At 38.1% G+C, this 23,369-nt stretch overlaps 1 protein-coding gene across 1 annotated transcript in view; it reads left to right on the top strand.

Annotated features, from left to right (window-relative positions):
• The window catches only part of LOC114356037 (uncharacterized), a 143,881-nt gene that overhangs the window by 32,415 nt on the left and 88,097 nt on the right, over positions 1-23,369 (top strand). The window contains exon 2 of the mRNA XM_028309122.1: positions 21,014-21,209. Coding sequence (XP_028164923.1) covers positions 21,024-21,209 — 186 coding nt within the window. The 5' untranslated portion in view covers positions 21,014-21,023. The remainder of the gene's footprint in view (positions 1-21,013; positions 21,210-23,369) is intronic.

Raw genomic sequence — 23,369 nt, 5'->3', positions numbered from 1 at the left:
TCTTGTCAGATGACCGCTAATGATGATCAGACTGACGAAGATTTAGGCGATAAAGATAGTGTTAATGTAAATAATTACCCTCAGAGTTTTCTTCGATGGATTTGCTAAATTTCCATCGTCGTGTTGCTAAATGCGATTATGGATAGCACTAAACGTAACAAATCAGAAGAAGCCAGGTCTTCTTCAGCTATCCTCACTAACTTCGGAGGAGGTAGGAAAAAAGAACCAAATGTAGTTAGTATCACAGAAAACGTCTTACAAAATATGCCATGTGTGATACTAGTGATTATGTGATTTATTTTTATTTTATATCATACAAAAATAAATAAAAACCTTCTTTGAACAACGACTATGTTTTGCTTGCTTATAGACCTACTGTACCCTATATGGTACGGGCTCCCCACGGCCCCCTATTTATGGAATATTTTTTTAAATATTTTTTTCATTATTTTTAGGCTCCCCTTTGTAAGTTTTTGCTGAAAAATCAAGTTTTATTTACAAAAATAATTATCGGTCTAAATGGGTTAAAACTTGATAAGGGGGCGTCCATTAATTACGTGAGACATTTTTTGCAATTTTTCAACCCCCCCGCCCCCTTTGGTGAGATTTGGTGAGATTTTTTTAGACCCCCTCCCCCTCCCCACAATCTCACGTGAGATTTCTTAAAATACATATTTGCAATGTAAATGGGTAATATTTAAGCTTCGATTAGGATTTAATATTAAAAAAAAACTGTTTCTTCTAAGTTATTTATTGTTAGACGGTTTAGAATGAAAAATTTAATAATTTATCATAAACATCTTTAATTTTTTTTTTTAATTTAATAACCCAGTTTTCTTGCTGAAAAAAATTACGTGATGTTTGTCGAGACCCCCCCTCTCCCCTACGTGAGATTTAGTGAGATTTTTCTTGACCCCCTCACCCTAAACGTCTCACGTAATTAATGGACGCCCCCTAGGCTGAAATGTTCTTGAAAGGGGTCTTTTAGACATCAAACATAAGTAGTTTTCTAATAAATATCGCGTTATATTTTTATTGGAAAACTGCAATGTAGTAGACGCAAGGCGTTTGCAGTATCAGCAAGAAGTAAAGACTAACATATTTCCGGAATACAACAATATCCTTTTTGGCAAAATATTGCTGAAATTCCATCATGGCGATAGTAATGTATAATATTGTATCGAACAATTTATCGATATTTAGGAAAGCAACACTGCGAACGATATTCCACAATATTGGAATTGAAATAAAAAACTGATAAATGAGTTAATTTACGACTCTTTACGGTTTTTGAGCTCCAATAACGTTATTAACGCAATGCCTTGAAATCAACCGGCAATTACAGTGTTATTACAAGCACAACTGCTACTCAAATAATAATTTAAAAAAAAACCAATATACCTGGCGTCTGTTTAACTAATGAATGTTATCCTAATTAAGTTCTGATTGCAATTTTATATTATGTAAATAAAAAGATAAAAACATTGCAATACTGTACAAATAAAGCTGTATGTAATCTTCATTGCTAATGACTACATTGATCTCAAATCAAATCTCTTCTTCGTTTCAGCCAAATAACGTCCACTGCTGGACAAAGGCCTCCCCAAGGATTTCCCAATGCCCTCTTCTTGCTATCAAAATCACTTGAGATTTAAGAAAATATGTGACATGAATTTTTATCCCTATCTGACAAATGATTAGCCAATACCTAACAAACAGTCATCCCCTACTTATTTCATCCCTAAACTATTATTTTTGGTAGAAAATGTATCCAGACAGAACGCAACAGAACTTTCGTTGATTGTTCACGGCTGATCGGTAATGTTTCAGAAGTCGAAACGTTTTCAGAGGCTCGATATTCTAAACTAAAAGGGTATAGTTTCTATCATAGATAATATGACGTGCGTTCGGTGGCTCCTGTAGCGAACGAACAATATCTCTATTGATTTCCTTTAGCAATGTTTACACGGTACACGTATGTGTGTTACATGCCATGCCAGGGTTGCCAGCTTGCCAAATTATTTGAAATTATGTAATAATGTGCGCAACACATAAACGGTCCTTCGGATTTGGGATGCCAGTATTTGCTGAACGGCAGTGTATTAACGTTTATGCGGAAAATCTAAATATACATAAATCATGTATGATTTTATCGCCCGTCTGTATCGATTAATATTTACCCGATTGAAAAAGGGAGTATGCGGTGTTCAAAGAAACGAAGATGTAAATCATGTAAACCATTTCCTGATTGTACGCAAATGACGGCTTTCCATTTGAGGTACAATGTATGTACGTCACTTATGTAAAATAGCGCTTATTTCAACTACGTAAGGCACAAAGTCTAGATTAATGTACCTTCGTCGGTTCAAACTCAGATTGTCACTCTAATACGTGAATGCAATCTTGACGAGTTCAAAATTAAAACTGACTTTTTAAGCTAATTTTAGACTAAAAAATAGTTTCCTTTACATATCGCTTGACATGCATGAAGCAAGATGTACCTTCTCTTACTTACGTTTAAGATAAATACACAAAGATAACGCGATAACATCTTATTCTCGGTTCAATTTTTACTTTAACAATCTTTTACGTGACTTCAGTCTTCAAGTTTGTTTATCTGGCTACCGAATTGTAATTTCGATTGTAGGTTTTGACAACCTAATCGTGAATCTTGACCTTTTTTTCAAGTATCTTTATTATCTTTAGTTCTAGGAGATTAAAAATAAAACTAGAATTAGAGATGACTGGCAGTACTGGAACACATCAAACTAAACACAATGTTTAGTTATAAGTAAGTTAGTCGTTATGTAATTGTGTTCAATATAAATGTTTTAAATCTATCTGGTGTGCTGTCGACTCTGCTACGTAACCGTTTAACGCCGGATTGCCAATTTCACCAAAACAAATTGAAATTTGCCAATGTCGGACGGATTTAAATTAAGATTGATCATTTATTATAGCAATCCGGCGTAAATAAAAAATAGCAAAAGCACTTGATTGTAAACCATTAGTATAATAATGGTTTACAATCAAGTGCTTTACTGCTGACTAAACTATGGTTAGTTTCAGTTAAATAAACACAGTAAAGTGGAGTGAATGTTGATAGCCCTCTTCTAACCAGCTATACCCCGAAGCGTAGAGACGAGTTCAAGCCGCGAAGGTCACAGGTTCAATCCCGCCATTCAATGAGTCAGATGATGTAGCACGTTGAGATAAGGTTGAGCTCTCATCTCTGGACTTGGAAGTCTAAGGTTCGACTGTTTTAAGGTCGGAGACCTACTTTCAAAGTGGGTCGGCCGAAATCACGGATAGGTCATGTTGAAGTAACTTTAGTTACTGCATTTTATTAACATTACATAAGGGTTGCTAGATTAGGTAAACCTAATTTCATGCATCAAAAGTGCTTTTTCTTTCAAGAATAAAATAAATAAGTTAAATAATTTCATTTCATAAGGAAAAAGAAGCTATTGTAAGTTTACACCCTAAAACCATAAGCCATACTTGATTACTAAATGGCAAATACATTGCAATACGGCTCACTACTTCCAGAGACTGTTGTAAACCCTACTGTATGAAAATTCATGTTTTTCTTGCATAAATATTTTTGTATTTTTTTTTAATATTCTATGTGCGAATCCGCTTTATCCTATCAAAAGCTATGTTACATTTATGGCGTGCCAAAGAGAAAAGCTGTATTTTACGATTTTGACACCGGCAAGTGGCAACCCATAATTTATGCCCATAAAGAGGTGTTGCAAGCTAAAAATAATAAAATTAACATACATTCACCGGGTGTCAAGTGATAATTAACCTTTAACACTACCCACGCTTTAAATGTTAGGTTCAAATTTTTAACACATCAAAAAGAGTGAGTTCAAAGATCAGCGCTGCCATTTCCTACTATGTTGTTTATGTCCAGTTTTACTGCTAGTTTACGACTCGATTTCCAGTATAATTTTGTCTTGTTTATTGGTTTGCGGTGGTGTACACTGATATTGCCATTGCAAAGTTCATGATTTTTTTAAAATATTTTGTCGGAACCACTCAGGCGCGTAACCAAGAAAATTCCTGGACAAATGAAATTAGAAATCCATTATTTGCTATCAATCACCCTAAAAGCATCTTGTCATTTCTTTTCAATAACAAAAACCATTTCTTATTAAATGTACACATTTTTTTATTAAATAAATAAATAAGTTTACTCTCTTAATTAAAACAACTGCTCAACTCTTAAGAGTAATTAAGAATGCTATTAGTGATACAATATTTATTATTACCGCGTTTTTACGCCGCCCGGTTCTACTTCAGTGCAACCAGAACTCTGTTAACACTGACAAGCCGATGTACAATTCATTGACCATCGACTTATCAATCAATTATGATGCTTACCTAGCTATAATTAGAGTCGTGTTTGGTTTTACTACGCTGCTTATCTTAAAGCATATATTTGAGATAACACCTGACCTGCGACATGGGGTCGACGGTGACGTTCGCAAAGATCACGTACAAACAAACGCCGCTTATTTATTTACATGAATAATTTACTGTTTTTACTTTAGTGGGGGAAACGGAAAGAAACATTTTACTAATGATAATTTGTTTGCTAGGTTTTGCCTGCGTCTTCATTCGCACGAAACCACATACGCAAATGTAATACTGATCTAATTTCAGTATTACTCGTACATTTACTAATACGGGATTTGATTATCAAGTTTTAATAAAACAATGTCTTAATTCTGAATTACATAGTAAAGTGGGACGTCCACCTACAAGGTGGACCGACGACATCGCAGGGAAGCGCTGGACGCAGGCCGCTACAAATCGATCAACGTGGAAAGCATTGGGGGAGACCTATGTTCAGCAGTGGACGTCCTATGGCTGAAATTATGATGATGATGACATAGTAAAGTGACTCTAGTGATAGGAGGGCATGGTTTTATTTATAAGGCCATAGATACAAATCTAAAATCCATTTAATACATCAACACCTAGCGTTGGTACTTAGGTAGGTAGACAATTGCTTGACCTTAAAATATGCATAGCGAGACCTTCTCTGCATATTAGATTTTAAATGCAAAACCATAATATCTTTTGATAGCACATTTTCTAACGGAACCCTCCCATAACTAGCCCTCTCGATCTTGACTGATTTATTTCCATCTCATGATTACTTAATTCACTAGAAATTTCAATCGAAAATTAATTACTGTACATCAAACGAGTAATAATTGAAGTATTTAATGTAACGTTTAAACTTAATATCGGCCATTTTCAAGTACAAATTAAATTACTCGTGATGTTATTTCTCTTGATTAACATTATTTTTGCTTTATTTTTACCTTTTATTTTTAATACCTTGACGAATATACGAAAGATGGAATATCAAGTTAAATAATAGTTTACGTAGTTGTATTAGATGCTATTTTTCAATAATTTGTTTTAGTATTCAACTGATCCGAACCTCGACAAATTCCCTAGCTAGCTAATATTTGTTTAGTAATGAATGAACAAACATTTAAATGCAGACAATGATGATTCTCTTTCTGGTAGAAAAGTCATATACTGTGTAAGATTATAATAATAAATAATAATAATAAATATCCTTGGACATTTTACACTACGCCGCTAGCCCCAAACTAAGCAAAGCTTGTACTATGGGTACTAGACAACGGATATAAACATACTTAAATACTTTTTTTTTTTTTTTGTAAATACATACATATTATACATAGAAAACACCCAGTCCAATACAAACAAATATGTTCATGCACACAAAATGTTTGTACTGTGCGGGAATCGAACCCGCAACCTCCGGAATAGTAGTCCGATTCGAACCACTATACCAAACGGCCGATATACATAGTACAATATGTATAGCAAAAGCAAATACGTCTGTCGTCTATTCTGTTAAGTGTTATTGACATTAGATATTTTTTCTCTGCCATCAGGGAATTCAGATCAGGTAGATACGACCTGCAAGCTTTCAAGAAGAGAGCGTATCTTCACCTTAAAGGCCGGCAACGCACCTGTAACGCCCCTGGGTTTGCGGGTGTCTATGGGCGATCAGGTTATCCTTTTGCTCGTTTGCCTCCTGTCGCATAAAAAAAAGCCAGCCACTTGTTTACTCTAACGTAGCACTGGTAGGTACTCAAAGTTTTATAGTGTGTTATGTGCCTATAAAAATATTTTTCCAACTATGTATGTAGCTACAATAAAACTTTAACACACAGAGTTTACACGGGCAGGCTTCAAGTTGAATACTTATTTATAGCTGACTCTATTAAAAATAATAATGTCCTACTCATGTACCTAATACATAAAACGAAGCCAGCTTTATTATATTATATTCTAGACCACTTTCGTGTATTCAACGTAATTACAATTTTCTTTCTCGGACAAATTCTGTTTAAAAATACAATCTTTCATGTTACCTGAGCGAGTAAATAGAGACGTGACGCAATCACTCGATACTCGACGCCTGTGACTTCTGTGAAATATCGTACTAATATTATAAAGCTAAAGAGTTTGTTTGTTTTCTTGAACGCGCTAATCTCAGGGACTACTGGTCCGATTTTGAAAAATTCTGTGTGTTGGATAGCCCATTTTTATCGAGGAAGGTTAGGCGAATTAACATCGCCCTACAGCCAATAGGGGCGGAGCAGTAAAGAAAAATGTTGCAAAAACGGGAAATATTCCAACTATTTTCACGCGTACGAAGTCGCGGGCACAGCTAGTACCGTAATATGTCATCTCGGCAATAATACATAAGTTCTGTATTCTATTGGCAGTAAATGGAGTGAAATACGAGACGTTGCGAAAGTGCATGTGACAAGTCACGTATGTACGGACGACAGCACATCAACCTAAACACAGCGGCGTCTTATCTCGTTGTAATACAGGGTATTTTGCAACAAAAATGTATAGATTGATGTGCTGTCGACTGTACATACAGATATTGTCCTCTGTTTGGCTAGGACTTCGGTTTTGTGAGAACGTTATTTCAGAATCGGTCAACAGTAGAAACACTGTTATTGTGTAGTACAAGAGGTCTTTTGTAATAATTTTATGTTCACAATTTCACAGGATAGTAAACAGTGAAGGAAAATGTTTTAAACTGGCAGTCCTGTTAATCTAGCTAGAGTATAGATTGAGTCTTCTAACTAGTTGAATTTGATAGATCATTGACAGGACAGAATTTATTATTGAGATTCAGTTTTGAGGGTTGTTTAGTATCATGAACCTAAATGTCACACTTGCTGCTAGTAAAACGCCTACTGGAATGGAAATGTCACATTGTCACCCCTCATGGCGCCTGGTTTAGTATTCCGTGACTTGCTCCTGACATTCGACACACGTCCCATCTCTAAATGTTAAAAGGATATTGATAGAAATAATATTCGGGCGAAACCTCTCAACGTTTCGTGTAGCCCGCGGGGGGCGAATATTGCCGGGGGTGGAGGAGGGTGGGGATGGGGACGTTTATTCGACGGGCCTACCGATACCGGATCGGTTTGTACTGTCATTAATGTTGGATAAACATTCGTTGAATTTTTCGAATAATTTGTCAGGTCGCGCGTGTGTGCGAGCAGTTGGCATCGATTGTGAGTGGGGGCAAAATAATAACAGGGGTTTCCGTGTAGGTTAAAAAAACATTAGCATACGTCTTTCCGGTAAAGAGCACATTCGATGGATAAGCTTAATTTTTTATTACTATGAGATTTCATGTTTAGAGACTTCAAAGTACGTTTTGTCCCGAAAGGTTGTTATTCTGAACGTACTCGACTTACACAGCAGTCTTCTAGAAACAAGGTTCTGTCAGGTGTCCTAACACCTGCCTGTATAATACAGGTTGTTTTATCCACAGCAAGGAAGCTCTTGTCCTGTATCTCACCTGATGGTAAGTGATGATCAGGCCGAAGGTGGAAAGTGTAGAAAGAGTGACCGTAATGAATTACAGAGGAATACGATGTAGACTCGTTAAGTATGTCTTTGGGCCTCCAGATTTTTCAACGAAAGCGCAAAGAGCTTTAGTATCCGTGCTTTTATTGAACCTCCTCAGTTCGCAAAGATCTTTCGCAACCGCGTACCTTGTTAACACCGAAGCTCTAGCGACCTCCCTCCATATGTCATAACGAGTACTCGTCTCTTATTGATGCATAGACTACAGAATGTGTGTCTAGAGTCTAGACTAGCTCTACCTTTGTACCTCCTGAGTTCGCAGAGCTTTTGCATCCGCGTACCTTAACACCAAAGCACCAGCGACCTCCCTTGAACCGCACGCGGCGATAAGCGCTCAGATCTAGTGCCGGCCGTCGAGAGTGAAACCGGCCGGGACCGGTTCTGGCCGGTTATGCCATTGTAATGACTCGGATAGAAACAATGACACACTTAATGAGAATTCAGTTGGTTCAGTTGCAGGCTGATTGGATTTTGATGAACGTGGTAACGTACTAAAAATATTTTTTCATTTCACCTGAAAATCGAAAGCTTCGGTCGATTACCGGGAGGTTCGTACTGAGTTACAGAAACTTTCAACATTTTGATTAAGATTTTTTGGCTTTGATCTAGCGTTGTTCTACCCATGCAGCCATGTTAAGTTCCTTTTAATATCAAACAAGAATATTCATCCAAAATTATAATTGAGAGATTTAAAAATTCGAAGGAGGATGAAAATCCTGGTCCCACATTCCAATAAATATAATATGTGTGTTAAATCGCTGGATTACCTATCCAGCTTTTGAGCTGAAAAAAGTTATTATGGGGCCAAAGATTTCATAGAAGCTCTGGCATCATTTATTTAAATCTAGCTCGTCTCCAAAGGTATTTCTTTTTTATACCTATACTTGTGAATTACAATGCCCGTCACAATTATTATTTTTTATTAGACTTTATTCGAACAAATGACAAAATAACTTAGAATTTATTTTGCGTATTGTTTCCTTGATTGATACATGGACTTATTAATCATTAGTGTCAAGTCACCAAACCTACCACCTATATTTTATTACGGACGTATGATTGATCGTCTGTCTGTCTGTAGTTGGTCAGTTAGAATACCTACACTCGTAGACGTTAGAGCGGTGGGCAAAGAAAGTGAACTGTGATTACAGATACAGATCTGTCACACGACTGGGGTCACGGTCTGCTTTGAACGCGTGTCACTTGTCAATGTACGTCTTATGAATCATAGCAGCGATTATGTTTCATCATCTTATAAATTATAGCATAAAAGCTTTAAAAGGGTTCTTATAGCTCCAGAACACTGACCTGTATCACACTGGACTGGCTGCTGTCATAATATTTTTGTGCCTATTTGAGTTTCGCCATTTTGTCGCTGTAGGAACAAAAATACCATTGTCCACAAAATTAGCTGTCATTTTGTATGAGAGACAGCCTGTCCAGTGTTTATTAGAGGTCAGTGCTCGAGAAGCAAAAGTTTAGTTTCTTTCTCGTGGTCTTTTCCGTTCCGTTCTTTGTCCGTTTTTAATGAGAACAGAAACTTAGGCTGCAATGTGGTTAATGAGTAATGTATTCCAATAATAAAATGTGAGTTATGATCGATCATCATAGTCATTCAGCCCACATCTACCCACAACACTGTGTGGGATTGTTTCTTTCGCTGATCAGATGTTTTGTTTCCATGGTAGGTGCATGTTGAAAAAATGTGTTAATGAATGCCGCCACCGCACAAAGATACATTTTAATGAAGTCGGTAAACAGCAAAAATTACGATAGACAGATCGACAAAATGGTTTAGTTCCAGCGACCCCAGTTATCGTCTCGTGATCCGTTCGGGTAAAACAAGTTCTTGAATGGAGACCGTGAATCTGCAAACTTAGTGTAGATTGCCTTCCATCTAGCTAGAGTGACGGACGATACGAAAAAGGTCGCTGGCAGAAGCTGGATGTGACCATTTGAAGTTTGTAAAGGGAGGCGAAGGAAAAAGACGCGTATTTAAGGCCTCTGTCCAGCTGTGGACTGCCATTAACCGCTAACCTGTAGGCCTGAAATACGCGCTGCGATAAGCGGTTATCACGCTATTTTATCGATTTAACCCATACATTTTGGCGTCGATAAAGTATATCACGGCGTGCATCCTAGCCCGACTGAGTGCCAAAGAGTATATTCCACTTTTTTATCCATCCACTGCAAGCTTCTTCAAGTTCAAGTCTTCCTAATCACAGTCGCCTTAATCTTGAAACCAAGATATAAAACTTTACGATATTTAATTCCCGATTACGACATGCGATGTTTCCGGATATAACAGGTTCAGTAACTTACCGATAACACTATCAGCATTCTGAACGGACGCAGGATATGGAGTTCGTAGCACTAATTTATTATACGTAATATAACCCGGTATATATCATAATTGTATTAATTGATAGATTTTATATTAGCGATTATAAATAATTATTTATTATGGCTCAGATTAAAGAAGAGCTTTTTATTAGCAAATATAGGTTAGGTCGTTGGACTTAACTTCTAGTAGATGATGTTATTTATCTACTTCGATTAATATAGAGGGGGGTAAGATTTAACGATCAGTACGCCTAGGATGCGCACCGCGATAATCTTTTATCGTGCCATTTTATCGATGTTACACGATAACCTCACATTTGTCGTCTAAAAATATCGAGACAACAAATATAAAATAGATTTGAAATGCCCATTATTTGACACTGATTATCTGAAATGATGCTATACTAGCAGATTTTATCGTTCAAGTGAGGCTTATTTGTTTTGTACTTGCAGTTTTGTTTGAAGAATCGAGAAGTTACGTATTCTATTCTCATCATAAAGATGATTAAAGACTGCAACTGCAGAATCTCACAATTACGAGAGCGTCCAATTAGCGTACCGCACAATGGAGCGCCGTGACAGCTGCAAGAGTGATGCCTCCTGATTGAAACCGGACCAGTGCCATGTGGTGGATATTTCATAGGCAACGCACACACAATTAACTTCCGCGTCCTGTAGGCCTAGGATGCACGCCACGATATAGATTTTACGCGATAAGTCCATACATTTGTCTAAAATCAACGATAAGATTTTGTCACGGCGTGCATCCTAGAATCCTAGCCCCGCTGGTAATGTTGGCTACTGAAGTTGAGGTTAGAAAAGACTATTTGAGAGACGCCTTTTGATGGAAACCATACCAGTTTAATGTGTGATGGATATTTCATAGGGGATGCACGCATACGATTAACTTCCGTGTACGACGTTGTTGGGCACTGGGGTTGAGGTCATAATCGTTGTCTTCTTCCATAATTTGAGATTGGTCTTGGGCGCTAAGATCTTTAGTAGCTTTGTTGACTAAACGTCACTAGGTGTAGGACGTGACGTGACGTGACTAATATTTTAATGCATAATTGTGAATATAAACAAAAGGTTTGTTTCAAAAAGTTCGGCGAAATGACCGTTCGTGTTCATAAAGCCGTATTCCAATTTTCGCCTCTCTCGGTATCTCTATTTTATCTCGGAATATTGTTTTGAGCTAGAGCTTAAACAAAGCTACTACGGAAATCGCGTTACGGAGTTGGGAGTCCATCCCTACACTGATCATTACGGGCTACAGAGTAACCTCGTTTGCGGTATGCCTGTCCGATATTTCTTACAAATCAATTTAGTACAGTTACTTTTTGCGAGAGCCAATTGGAGTTTTTCATGATAATTGCATGAATCTGGTACCGGCTAGTAATGAGATCTTACGTTTTAATGCTCCCGGTCGTTAGTGCACAATGTATGGCCGATATTAAGATGTACACGACTTTTTGTGTGTGAGGTATGTGCTGGATTCCGTTGGAATAAATAAGACGCAGCCTTTACGAATATTCCGGTACAAGCAGCTATGAAATGTTTTTAATTCCAATATCGAATCTATATTATCTATCTATACTAATCTATACTAATAATATTATAAATGCGAAATTAACTCTGTCTGTCGTCTGTCCGTCTGTCTGTTTGTCACGCTTTCACGCCTAAACCACTGAAGTGATTTTGATGAAAGGACAATGACCAAAAGTGGTCCAAATGTCCACCACTAATGAGACCTATATTGGCTTATAGTCGATTAAATAGAAATTAACTTTCAGTATGGGACGAAAAAAAAATAAGCTGTCAGTAAAAAGATATGACCGTATGAAAAATTGTAGTAGTTTACGCGCTAATCTCAGGAACTACTGGTCCGATTTGAAAAATTATTTATGTTATGGATAGCCCATTTATCAAGGATGGTTTTAGGTTATATAACATCACCCTACAACCTTAGATTAATAAAACCTAGATAGATAGTCAGTGCACGAAAGGTGAGGCAGATTTTAGTAAGCCAGAATGGCTTACTCGTAAACGTCACATGAACTGTCAAAGTGAAAAATTGGTAAATACGTCCGACGACTTTTAATTAATTAAGACGGTTTGTGCTGTGAAAGGGTGTCTAAATACATCAGAAAAACTAAAGAAAGTGACCAGTGTTACATTTCATAAGTAAGTACTACGATTCGACGCGTATTTTGCTTGAATTTGGCTTTCAAAAATTAAATACGGGAATGATACCAGTAACAAGAAAATTTATTTCCCAATTGTTCGCCGTACAAATACACTTCCTTTTTTATGAAATCGAGACTTTTCAGTCGATTTATCTTATTGTAATTAGGTAGGTACTTTGAATTCAATAAATAAGTAAGTACATGATGCGTTTTGTTTTTGTTAGTTATAAAATAATTAAAAACGTATTAAAAATTTCCCTACTTTCGGGAAAATCGCCTTCACTGTCTACACTCCCCAACAAAATTGACACTAATGACATACGATTTTTGCCTCACTCTTGACGAAGCGTTTGTATGAAGACTATCCATCTAGGTTTTATTAATCTAAGCCTACAACCAATAGGGGCGGAGCAGCGACCACCCGACCATAATTCCAATATTGTTGTCTTTCTTCTGAGCTTATTTTTTTTTCTTTTAGCGAGAATCTAACACGGCACACTAAGCGACATGACATAACATGCATAGATTAATCCAAAATGTGCGATGGATAGAATGATATCAAGAACATTTTTCGGATGAAAAGGTAAAAAACATGACTTTTCATTCAGTCATAACTTTTTATTGACAGCATATTTTTGATTGCGGTTTGGTTATAATGAATCAGTATTTAGTAGAGATGAAACGGATATCCGGTAACTATCCGGTAGGCCGGATATCCGGCCTAAATTTACTATCCGGCCGGATACCGGATAGTAACTCACTATCCGGCCGGATACCGGATATTAAACAACTACGTCAATTTCCTATTAATAAAATGAAATACATTAATCTTTGAGGTAAATATCAATAAATCGGCTTTTATTTAAAGTCCAAAAAGTTGCAAAAAAGCCATATTAAGGCCTTTCAAAAAACTAATTTCTTTTTCTGGGCTATTCACTCTAATGTCGAATACGGTATCCTTCCGTTTGGCCAAATTACTTCTCGCCAAATTTCACTTCGCAAACAACTTATCGCCAAAGTTTCATTTCCCAAATGAACTTTTAGCAACTGTACTTTTCGCAACTAATTCATTTGGTCAAATTATTATTTGGCCTAAGCAAAGCACAAAGCATAGGAACGTCATGATCATAGTTTTTACAAGAATTTTATATAAAGCAAAGAGATTGCAGAAAACAGTATGGTTGCAGAAAGTAGGTATTGCAGAAAATAGTAGGTTAGGTTAGGTTAGAACAGTGACCATTAACGCGCGAAGGCGAGCGAAGCGTGCCGCAGCAGCGGCCACCGAGCGCTAGAATAACCTATATTGTTAATGAATCAGGAAATCTCGATAAAAAGAATGAAATATGAAAATTAATAAGGTATATTTTTTTATATTAACTACCCACGAAACAAAATATTAGCCACAAGCTTATTTGTATGCCATTCTATGCACCAATCAAATTATTTTGTAAATTGTTTATCGTGAAATATTTTTGCCAAATGAAACATTTGGCAAAACATACTTTGCCAAACAATAATTTGGTAAACAATAATATGCCAAAAACGACATTTGCGAATTAAAAATTTGCAATAAGTTGTTTTGCCAAATGAAAATTTGCGAAACGTTGTTTGCGATGTGATAATTTGGGAAACGTTTAAATATCTGTTAATGTCGAACGAAATATTGCCAAATAAAAAAGGCGATCTTTTTTTCACTGATGGTTTGATGACAATATTATGCATGCAGTTCAGTCAGATTACGCAACAAGTAAACTAATTTAATTTTCACTATTCAATCACACACTAACGATAGCAACCGAAATCGGCCGAATTGATCTGCCCCCAAGATAAGTGGCAAAATCTGACATTCTATTCGGACGGATTCGATTTTCGAAAAGTGTGACTATTAGTCTAGTCTACTAATAGACCCACTGATCGCGTTCGAAGCACCTGTGCGGCGCTAAACTCGCCACGACATGCAACGAGACAATGGGCCAACTATCCGGCCGCCGGATATCCGGCTATCCGGCCTATCAGCTGGCCGGATATCCGGTATCCGGTATCCGGCCAAACAACTATCCGTTTCATCTCTAGTATTTAGTAGACTATTTTACTACATAAGTCTCGTTAGTGGTGGACATTTGGACCACACTCCATACATTTTTGGTCATTGTCCTTTGGCATAGACAGTTTGAATCCTGGGAAAGGACATAGGATAGTTTTATCCCGGTTTTTTAAACAGGGACGCGCGCGATAAGGTTTTTCTGTGACAGACAAAATAAACACGCGGGCGAAGCCGCGGGCGGAAAGCTGGTAAAATATACGAAACCTTTGAAACAAATGAAGCAAGTCTTGAATTACTTGAAGAACTCTGCAATTCAATCCGAAGAACATCTCTCATAAATCTTGATTCTTGATCACTGTCTTTTTGTTGCGTCTACGATGCTGTCGGGGACATGAACCCTAACCTAAACAACGAACTTAATTGAGCTGAAATCGCATAGTTGTAGTTGTATGACATTTATATTAATGGTATTTCTGTTTTGTTGACATTATTTCTTTTTATTGACATTATTCCTTTTTACTATAATTTTTCTCAGCTATAAGAAGAACTAATGCCCGGTTTCTGTGCTCATATTCTGATCAAGTACGAACTTTTCATATTAAAATCAATCTTGACTAGAAGAGCATGCTTGCTCAAGCCCATAATCTCAATACAGAAATCGGACTTAAGTCAAAAAATCTATTTGGATGATATTTTCGTAACGGTCCACGTAGTTTGAAAATGCAACAACCTGAAACGGAATCAAAATGTAACTTCCAAATAATTTCGATACGTCACTGTAGCCGGCACTCGCTTAGGCTTTTAATTTAATTCGCAAAGCTCAGACCCCTCCAGAGCCTGGCACAGACATATGTACAACATACTAGACGGATTTGTACAGTGGAAATTGGTTTAGTAGACTCACTTCAGTCATGAGAAAGCGCTAAATGTTACTGCGCTTTCCCTCTATTTCAGTCATAAAACTTTTAAAATCTTTATTGTACTAAAACTGTGAATAACTAGTAAAGCAAGAGTAATTTCGGTGGCGACGATTTACCCAAAGTTATTGGACAATTTTTCTCATTCTTCAACGCTAATGATTTATCAAGTTAAGAAGTTCTTTCAGGTTTTCACTTTTTTCCTGACCCGTATATCTATCTATCGGTATACGCGTTGCTCTCTCCTACGTGATTTAGAAGTTTAATTGTTGAAAGATTTTAGGTTGCTAACTATTTTTTCAATGTGGGTGGTAAATGTTGTTATGGAATCTTGCTTGGTTATAATTTGTTGGAAATTGAATTGTCCGATTAACTAAAACATCTCAGAAATGGGCGTACGTTAGGAAAGGGGTCATGCACTGCCAGCACTGCAGCGAACTAGCTTAAAGAAGCTTATTATGATGAACTGACGCTACTTACATGGTATCGAATTGATGCTAAAGCATTTTTCGATGACGATGACGTGCAAAATGTTCAAATGGAGACTTACCGTGTATTTGCCCATTGGGTACATGTTTGTAGACGTATAAACGCCTACGTAGCAATTAGAGCTGGCACGCGTGATGCGTGAGGATCGATCGTATGTCCGGCTGTCCTGTTTGTATACAGGCTGCTCGTTTTTTCTCTTTTTACTTTAGAGCTACAGTTTCGCCGACCGCGCTCGCAGACGGATTACAAAATCAATTCATTTCGCGTCCCCAGTTACTGTAGTCGGGTTTTTTCATTTTGTTTTGCTTTCAATGTGTCCAAACTAGGAAACATTTTTGAAGCTCAAAATTGAATTTTTATTTGGTTGAGTTACAGTTGTGTCGATTCATCATAATCTTTTTAAAAATTAATACATTTATATGTTTTAAACGATAACAATTATTGTTTAATAGTGTTCTCTTAGTATATAATCCTATTCATTTTTTGTAAAATTTTGTTCAATGCTAGTCACTACAAACTTATACTATCTCTATGCTTATCCAACGTCTAGAAACGTAGTTTCTTTTGCTCTAATTTTTGGTGGCCTCACACGGCACGTTTCCATTCAAGAATACGCGTATCGCGTCACGTCAACAAATCTGTAATCGGTTCCAAAATGAATGAGTTTTATCTTTGGACTATCAATAAATTGTTCTCTATCGCATTACCTCATCGAGTCCCATCGATATAAGATTGTTTCTTGTAACCAAAAGTACAAATTCAAATTAGCACTTAGCGTTTCGATAACTCTTTTATAATGCGAACAGCTAGGGACTGGAATTCGCTGCCTGCTGCTGTCTTTCCCGATCACTATAATCCGGACCTTTTGAAGTGAATAGGCACTTACAGGGCAGATATGTACCATCCTAGACTGCATCTCACTTAACACCAGGTGCGATTTTGGTCAAACCTGCCTTGTTATGCATAGAAAAACATTTTCGCACCACGCTGTACACTGACGGCCCTTTTATGCATATGCAGTGTATACAGCCAGGGTGTCGTGTCCACTGCGAATGCAATATGCAGGCGAGTGACGTGAGGCGGCATGACGCGACAATGACGGATGCCCGGACAAATCCACTTAGGCCGGTTAGTTTTCACTTTGACGGGGTAATTTTGAAGATAACATTATTGGATTATGGAATGCCGTTGGGAATGGGGAAAATTGAAAATTTTAATAATGTCATTTAAAAATAGAAACACTTTTCCGTACTAGTCTTTTGCTTCAGCTGCGTTTGCCAGGGATTTAGCTTATAAAAGAAATACAATTCCGGATTCTTACCTCAAATGTGTAATAACTAACTTCTTCTTCTTCTATCTTTCACTTCATACATTACTTCCGAACTTTTTTCGTTGCGCATTAAGTTAAATTAACCGGCGCTAGTTAGAATTTAAGTGCTGTTAAAATAACACCTGACATCATAATGAGGTGGTAACGTGTGAAGCCTACGTGTGACCTAGGTCGAGAATCATAAACTACCTACCTAGGCTTATATTACGAGATGATCTAACCTAAGAGGTAGCATCTCTGATATGTGCTACCCTACCATTAACCAACTGTCAAACTACACATGTAATGCAAATAAATTATTTGATTTGAGGTGTAGTCCGTGTAGTCTCCTCTCCATCATCACCTTCGCCGCCTTCATATTGGCTTTGATCACTTTTTGCTCAGGGCGTCGACACCGCTACATTTTAGATCTCACGGAAAATAGTCTTTATTTACCTAAGGTTCATATACCAACTAGATGATCTAACTAATATAAATATACCTTCTTCACCATCATCATCTTCGCCGCCTTCACAGCGGTTTTGATCACCCGCGTTCAGGGCGGCGACACCGCTACGTGCCGCTACCGGGCGATCAATAAAATCCACCGTTACACTGTTATCGGACGTGTCATGCTGACGATCGATCATGCACGTCAGCCTGGATCGACACGGAGGATGGGGAACTCCCAATGTTACATTTTAGATTTCATGGAAAAAGGTACAATGTTTGGCTTTCTGCTTCGAAATTTTAATTTTTAGCTTTTGAATGCGGCTTCACTCACGTGACTTAATAGTCACGCGATAGACTAATGTCTGTCACGTAAAGATGATCGCGCGCGTTTATCCCTTACAACAAATATCCCATGTTTTTATCTAGGACTCTACTAAACTTGATCTAATTCGGTTCAGCCGTTTTATCGTGAAAAACATCAAAGTCGTATGTAGGAAAAACTTTCTTCTTTCTGAATCTTTTCCCTCTTGTTAGCCAACTAGAAGCCATCTCGCTAGCAAACCCTAGTCACGTCTCAATGCAGAATACCGCTTCTGAAGCACTAACCCGGCTTTTTTATGGGAAAATCTGTACACTCCAATGTCCAAAGTCCAAACCAACTTTAGGATAAAAATAAGGTGCATTTTATGTACGTTACTGTCTTGAATTCTTGTGTGCTCCACCAGGGACTCAAATCAATAAAATGCAATGTCTGTAAACAACCAACACTGAACAGCTGAAGTCAGGCAGGTGCATAGTCTCAGAAGCATTAATATGGTTTTTTATAGTTCTACCAGTAACTAGAGCCAACTCAAACTCACTACTTCTGTTCTTGGGTGACTCATCAGGGAACTGAACCTGCAAAAGTAATGTTGTCACGTAGACACAAAGTCAAGCAGAGTGAATCCAAAATGTAGCCTTCGAAGTATTCTTTCGGATTTTTATAGATCAATGTTTAGACTGCAAAACTGCAAACAAAATTTCCAGTAAACCTCAGATTGCTTTCTTTGCTACGTGAGCGCCACCTGGGAATCAAATCTCGGAGTGTAATACTGAAATACAGTGTTTGTCACGTAGGCATAACATATCCTGAATTGTAAGACTTCAGTGTAGCCTTCGAAGAATTCATTCCGATTTTTATAGGCCAATCTTTAAACTGAAAACCAAACCTCAAATTGCTTTCCTTACTACGTGTGCAGTGCACACTGTGCACCCCACCTGGGAATCGAATCTCGGAACGGAAAGCTGAAATACAGTGTCACGTAGATAACAAACTGAGTCGCAAGTGACTTCAAAATGTAGGTTTCCAAGTATTCATTCTGAATTTTATTGGTCAATGTTTAAACTGCAAAAGTGCAACCAAACCTCAAGCAAATCTCGAACTGCTTTCAGTCCCACCTGGGAATCGAATCTCAGAAAGGAAAGCATATACAGTGTCACGTAGACACAACAAACTGTGAGTCACGCCGAATCTCGGCGTGCGTGACTGCGGTCGGCATTTAGTTATATCGCGCCACGATCGCCATATCGCAATTAAATATTCATTATGACATGTCCAGGGCTGTCGCATATGACTGGTAAATTATTTGTTGTTTATTAATTAAGTTAAAATATTATATGCGTAACTTGGCGCAAAATAGTCTGCGTTGTCATTTGCTATCTAGATAGTACTATACTAAAAACCTACTTCCAGCTGATGTCTCTAAAATAAAATTAGGCAGGCTACTTTAGACAAACCTTTCTTTTCACTAAGTAATGACGAGAATAGAAATAGTGACTGAGTTTCTTGCGCTGCTTCTCAGCACTGACCCATTTATTGTCCCGAAGCAGGACTAGGTTAATACTGGGACATGTAAAAGTGCTTTTTAAAAGTCTTTTTGCAAAAATAAAAGAATTTTATGAGTTTTTTTATCATGTCGTGTCTAGGAAATCTTGTTCTAAAACGCGGAGAACATAACCCAGTTATTCATAACTACGTAAGAGTATGTTTAGTGGATTTATTCATATGACGTGCGCGTTCCCGAATGACGCTGACCTCGCGCCGACATTCAGGTTGACCACACAAGTTTGCGGATTGAACTCGGCTGATGTGTTTGCATTTCCATTAGATTAATGGCTTTTGGATACGTGACCTGAAATCGTACATTAAAATTGGTTTTTGACTAGACTTTCCAAATCTAGAGCATTTATAGGTAAATATTAAAACTACGTCTGTAGTAGATACTACATAGGTTTAGAAAAATATTTTTGATTAAGCTATTTGAAGTAATAACGCTTTGCTTTAATTACCGTTATAATTATATTATCAAATTAGAATGATACAACCTGAAACAAATTCATGCTATTTAAATATGACCCCGATTATTGTCACAAATCTTTTATCGATTTTACAAATACGTGTAAACGACTTTAGTTTGTTGATCCTCTTTTGTCAAATTGAAATGAATGAATGAATCGAATTGAAAATTGTATTACTGGAAGAGACGGCTAGAGCTGAATGCTTCCAAATCTTTTTTTTTTGCTTTTCGAAGTAAAGCATCGATCTTTTATGTATTTAACACTTTAGTTATTCATAAGTGCCAAAATTGAACAAATATTTTTGATTTGATTTGATTAGAATACATCGTAAGTGTTTGAGGCAGCCCTACTTATTTCTGGTCTTCGGGGCTGAACGCGCCCGTCCATTGTCGGGTAGTTGCGTCTCGGCTGACTAAATGTCGATGTTGCATGCTATCGCTATCTGATAGGGAGATAGCGGTTCTGGGCTGCTGACCGTTTGGATACCTACCCGCTTTCAATTCGCCTGAATTGAGGCAGTTTGCTGCCCGATTTACTGGCGAAAAGTCAGGGACCATGGGAGGAAAATGTTTGCCTTGAGTTTTTGAAACCTAATGTGACAATAACTGAAATGACTTGTAAATGCCTGAATTTCATTCATTGATAGGTACTTAGGTCGATTGCTATGGCGTTTACTGCAGTCAAAGTCATCTGAATACCCTTAGGTTGATTGAGTGGCTTCTGAATGGTGAAGACCATCATTGCAAATTATTGTTACTTAGATAAACTTCTCATCATTTCGACCTCATGATTCGAGTTAGGATGTTCCAGATATGTTTACTGTTGGTGTTTTCTTCTGTGAATTTTCTCATTTCAAGTAATGACTTGTTTGACTGTCTATTGATTCCCAATACTGTGCCTTTGGTGTATGTTATACTAATTAGGAACTAATTGTGTTGATAATTTGACGTTGCTAACCGATCTCTTTCTCCCACAGTGACGCGGGCATGGAGAAGGCCAAGGCGTACATAAAGAGCTCGCTCGGCGCGCCGAAACCGGCGTCGCCGTCGCCGTCGCTGGACAAACCGGCGGCGGCGGCGGCGGCCACGCCGGACGACGCGCGCGTCTGCTTCGTCTGCGGCGGCAGCGGACTCGGGGACCAGTACACCGTCCGGGTGAAGCCTGACCCACAGGTAAGGGTGGTTCTGGTTAGAGCAGTATTTTTCAACCTGTGGGTCGAGACCCCCAGGCTACTATGGGGGGTTGCGAGAGGGCGTAAAACTACTTCAGTAAAAAAAATCTTAAAGACCGATTATTCCGAAATCTTATTATGCAAATGTTGTATGGATTGAAGTATTTGGTCCCTACAAACATCTTTGCAAAATGCATGAAAAAAAAGCGAACGGTCGGGGGTCGCCAAAAATGTTTTCATACTAGGGAGGTCGTGTCATGAAAAAGGTTGAAAAACACTAGGTTAGAGTGATCATAAGGGTGACCACAAGGTGGACCGATGACCTCATAAAAGTAGCAAGAAGGCGCTGGATGCAGGCCGCCACCAACCGGCCATTGTGGAAATAATTGTGGGAGGCCTACTATGTTCAGCTGTGGACGTCCTATGACTGAAATGATGATGGTGATGATGATCATAAAGGGTTTAGTAGCAGGAGACAGAAGTGACCTATTTACTGACCTAAATTCTACCCCCAATACATTGGACGAGATAGCTTGTGTGATAAAGCTGTAATCTATCTTTGGTTAGGGCTAACTAAGCCAATCATAATTAAGGCTGGGGCGCACCATCTTACTTTAACTAAAACAAACGTCAAAAGTCTGTCAAACTCCATACAATAAACACCTGTTATGGTTATAGTTACGGTTAAAGTATTATGTTGCAACTCAGTTTGAGAAGTTTAGTCTCTACACTCAGTCACACAGAAAGCTGTAGGTATGCTGTTTTGCTCGACAAGATTGTAAGCCATATTAATATCGAATGATCATTTTATTGATGATCATGCCATTTTTCTTTGTTCTCTGTTACTTCGATAGTGAGTGTAGTGGAAGTTAATTAAATGAAAGAGTGGACTGTATACAATTAATTGTCTATTCGGTATAAATTAACAACGATATTGAGACCGTTTAGTGCAAAGTCGTTGAAGAGAGTGCGTCAGGATCGTCTTCTTCGATGTTCGCTCGCGAACCGAACATTGCTCGTTCGTTCGCCGAACGCTCGCCGCTCCCTCCGGTCACGCCGCCCGCGGGCAATGTCCGTGAGTAGACATTCTCTTTCTCTCACCCTAAAAATTCTCAAAAGGAAAGACTATTAGTAGCATTCTGAGTTGCTTGATTGAAACTGAAATTACCAATTGAAAGAATAAAGCTTTTAAAACTATTTTACAATCAAAATGTTTGCACGTACGCATATTGGGAGTAACGACCATAACCTTAAAATGAGACATAAATCGACACGACAGCTCTCGCGTCAACAGCCATCATCCAATCAGCTGGCTCAAGCAAAACAATTTGGTCCGCAACGAGGCGAAATTGCCGCGTGTCGAATGTCAATCACTTTACTCGCGAGTGGTGGCCGGCTCGCACCGGTTATTTGGGATCGGTATTGCGCCAACTTAGTCAGTTCAGAGCCAAAAGAAGTGAGTCAAGACAGTGAGAGCCAAAGCACACGATGCGTTGCGTTTGCAAGACTGGAAACGCGGCCGCAACAGCATATTACACTTGTCGGGACTATTCCCACTTCTCGTTCCCACCACTGCAACTCCTGTGTAGCCAGGATCTACAGCTTGACCGCCATAAAAACCCAACCAATGAAGGTCAAGTTTGTCCCGGGGGAAAGTTAAACTGTCATTGGACCCGCAACGAAATTAATCAGAAGAACATAGGAGGAGTTCGAAATTAAGTAAGCATATTATACTTGAAAATATCGACGGGTCCATCCAATGTCTAAGTAGCTCAGATGGAAGAGCAGTCGCTCGTCAAGCAAAAGGTCGTGGATTCAATTCCCGCCTTAGGTAGTTCGATTTTTTCAAGTTATCTAAATATTTATTATTTAGACTGGAAGAATCAGAAAGGGGCTATGAATAGTGGTGACATTAAATCAACAAAGAAATGTCATTTCTAAAGTACTGTATCAATGAGTTTACGCAGGGAGCTACGCTAGAGATGTCGCAAGAAATGTTGCTGACATACCCATCTCTAGGAATTGTAGGGATGTTCTTGGACTGTTCTGGCGCTATATAACTGCATACACCTTTAATATTGCAGGACTTATTGAAAAGGATGAAAAAATCTGCGATGTATTAAGTGTCCTGAAAAGATCCTAATCTAAATATAATAACTCA

The sequence above is a fragment of the Ostrinia furnacalis genome, unplaced genomic scaffold (genome assembly GCF_004193835.3).
Source record: "Ostrinia furnacalis isolate ACB-3 unplaced genomic scaffold, ASM419383v2 OfSCF2609, whole genome shotgun sequence".
Lineage (NCBI taxonomy): Eukaryota > Metazoa > Arthropoda > Insecta > Lepidoptera > Crambidae > Ostrinia > Ostrinia furnacalis.
This window is presented reverse-complemented; position numbering and strand designations above follow the sequence as displayed.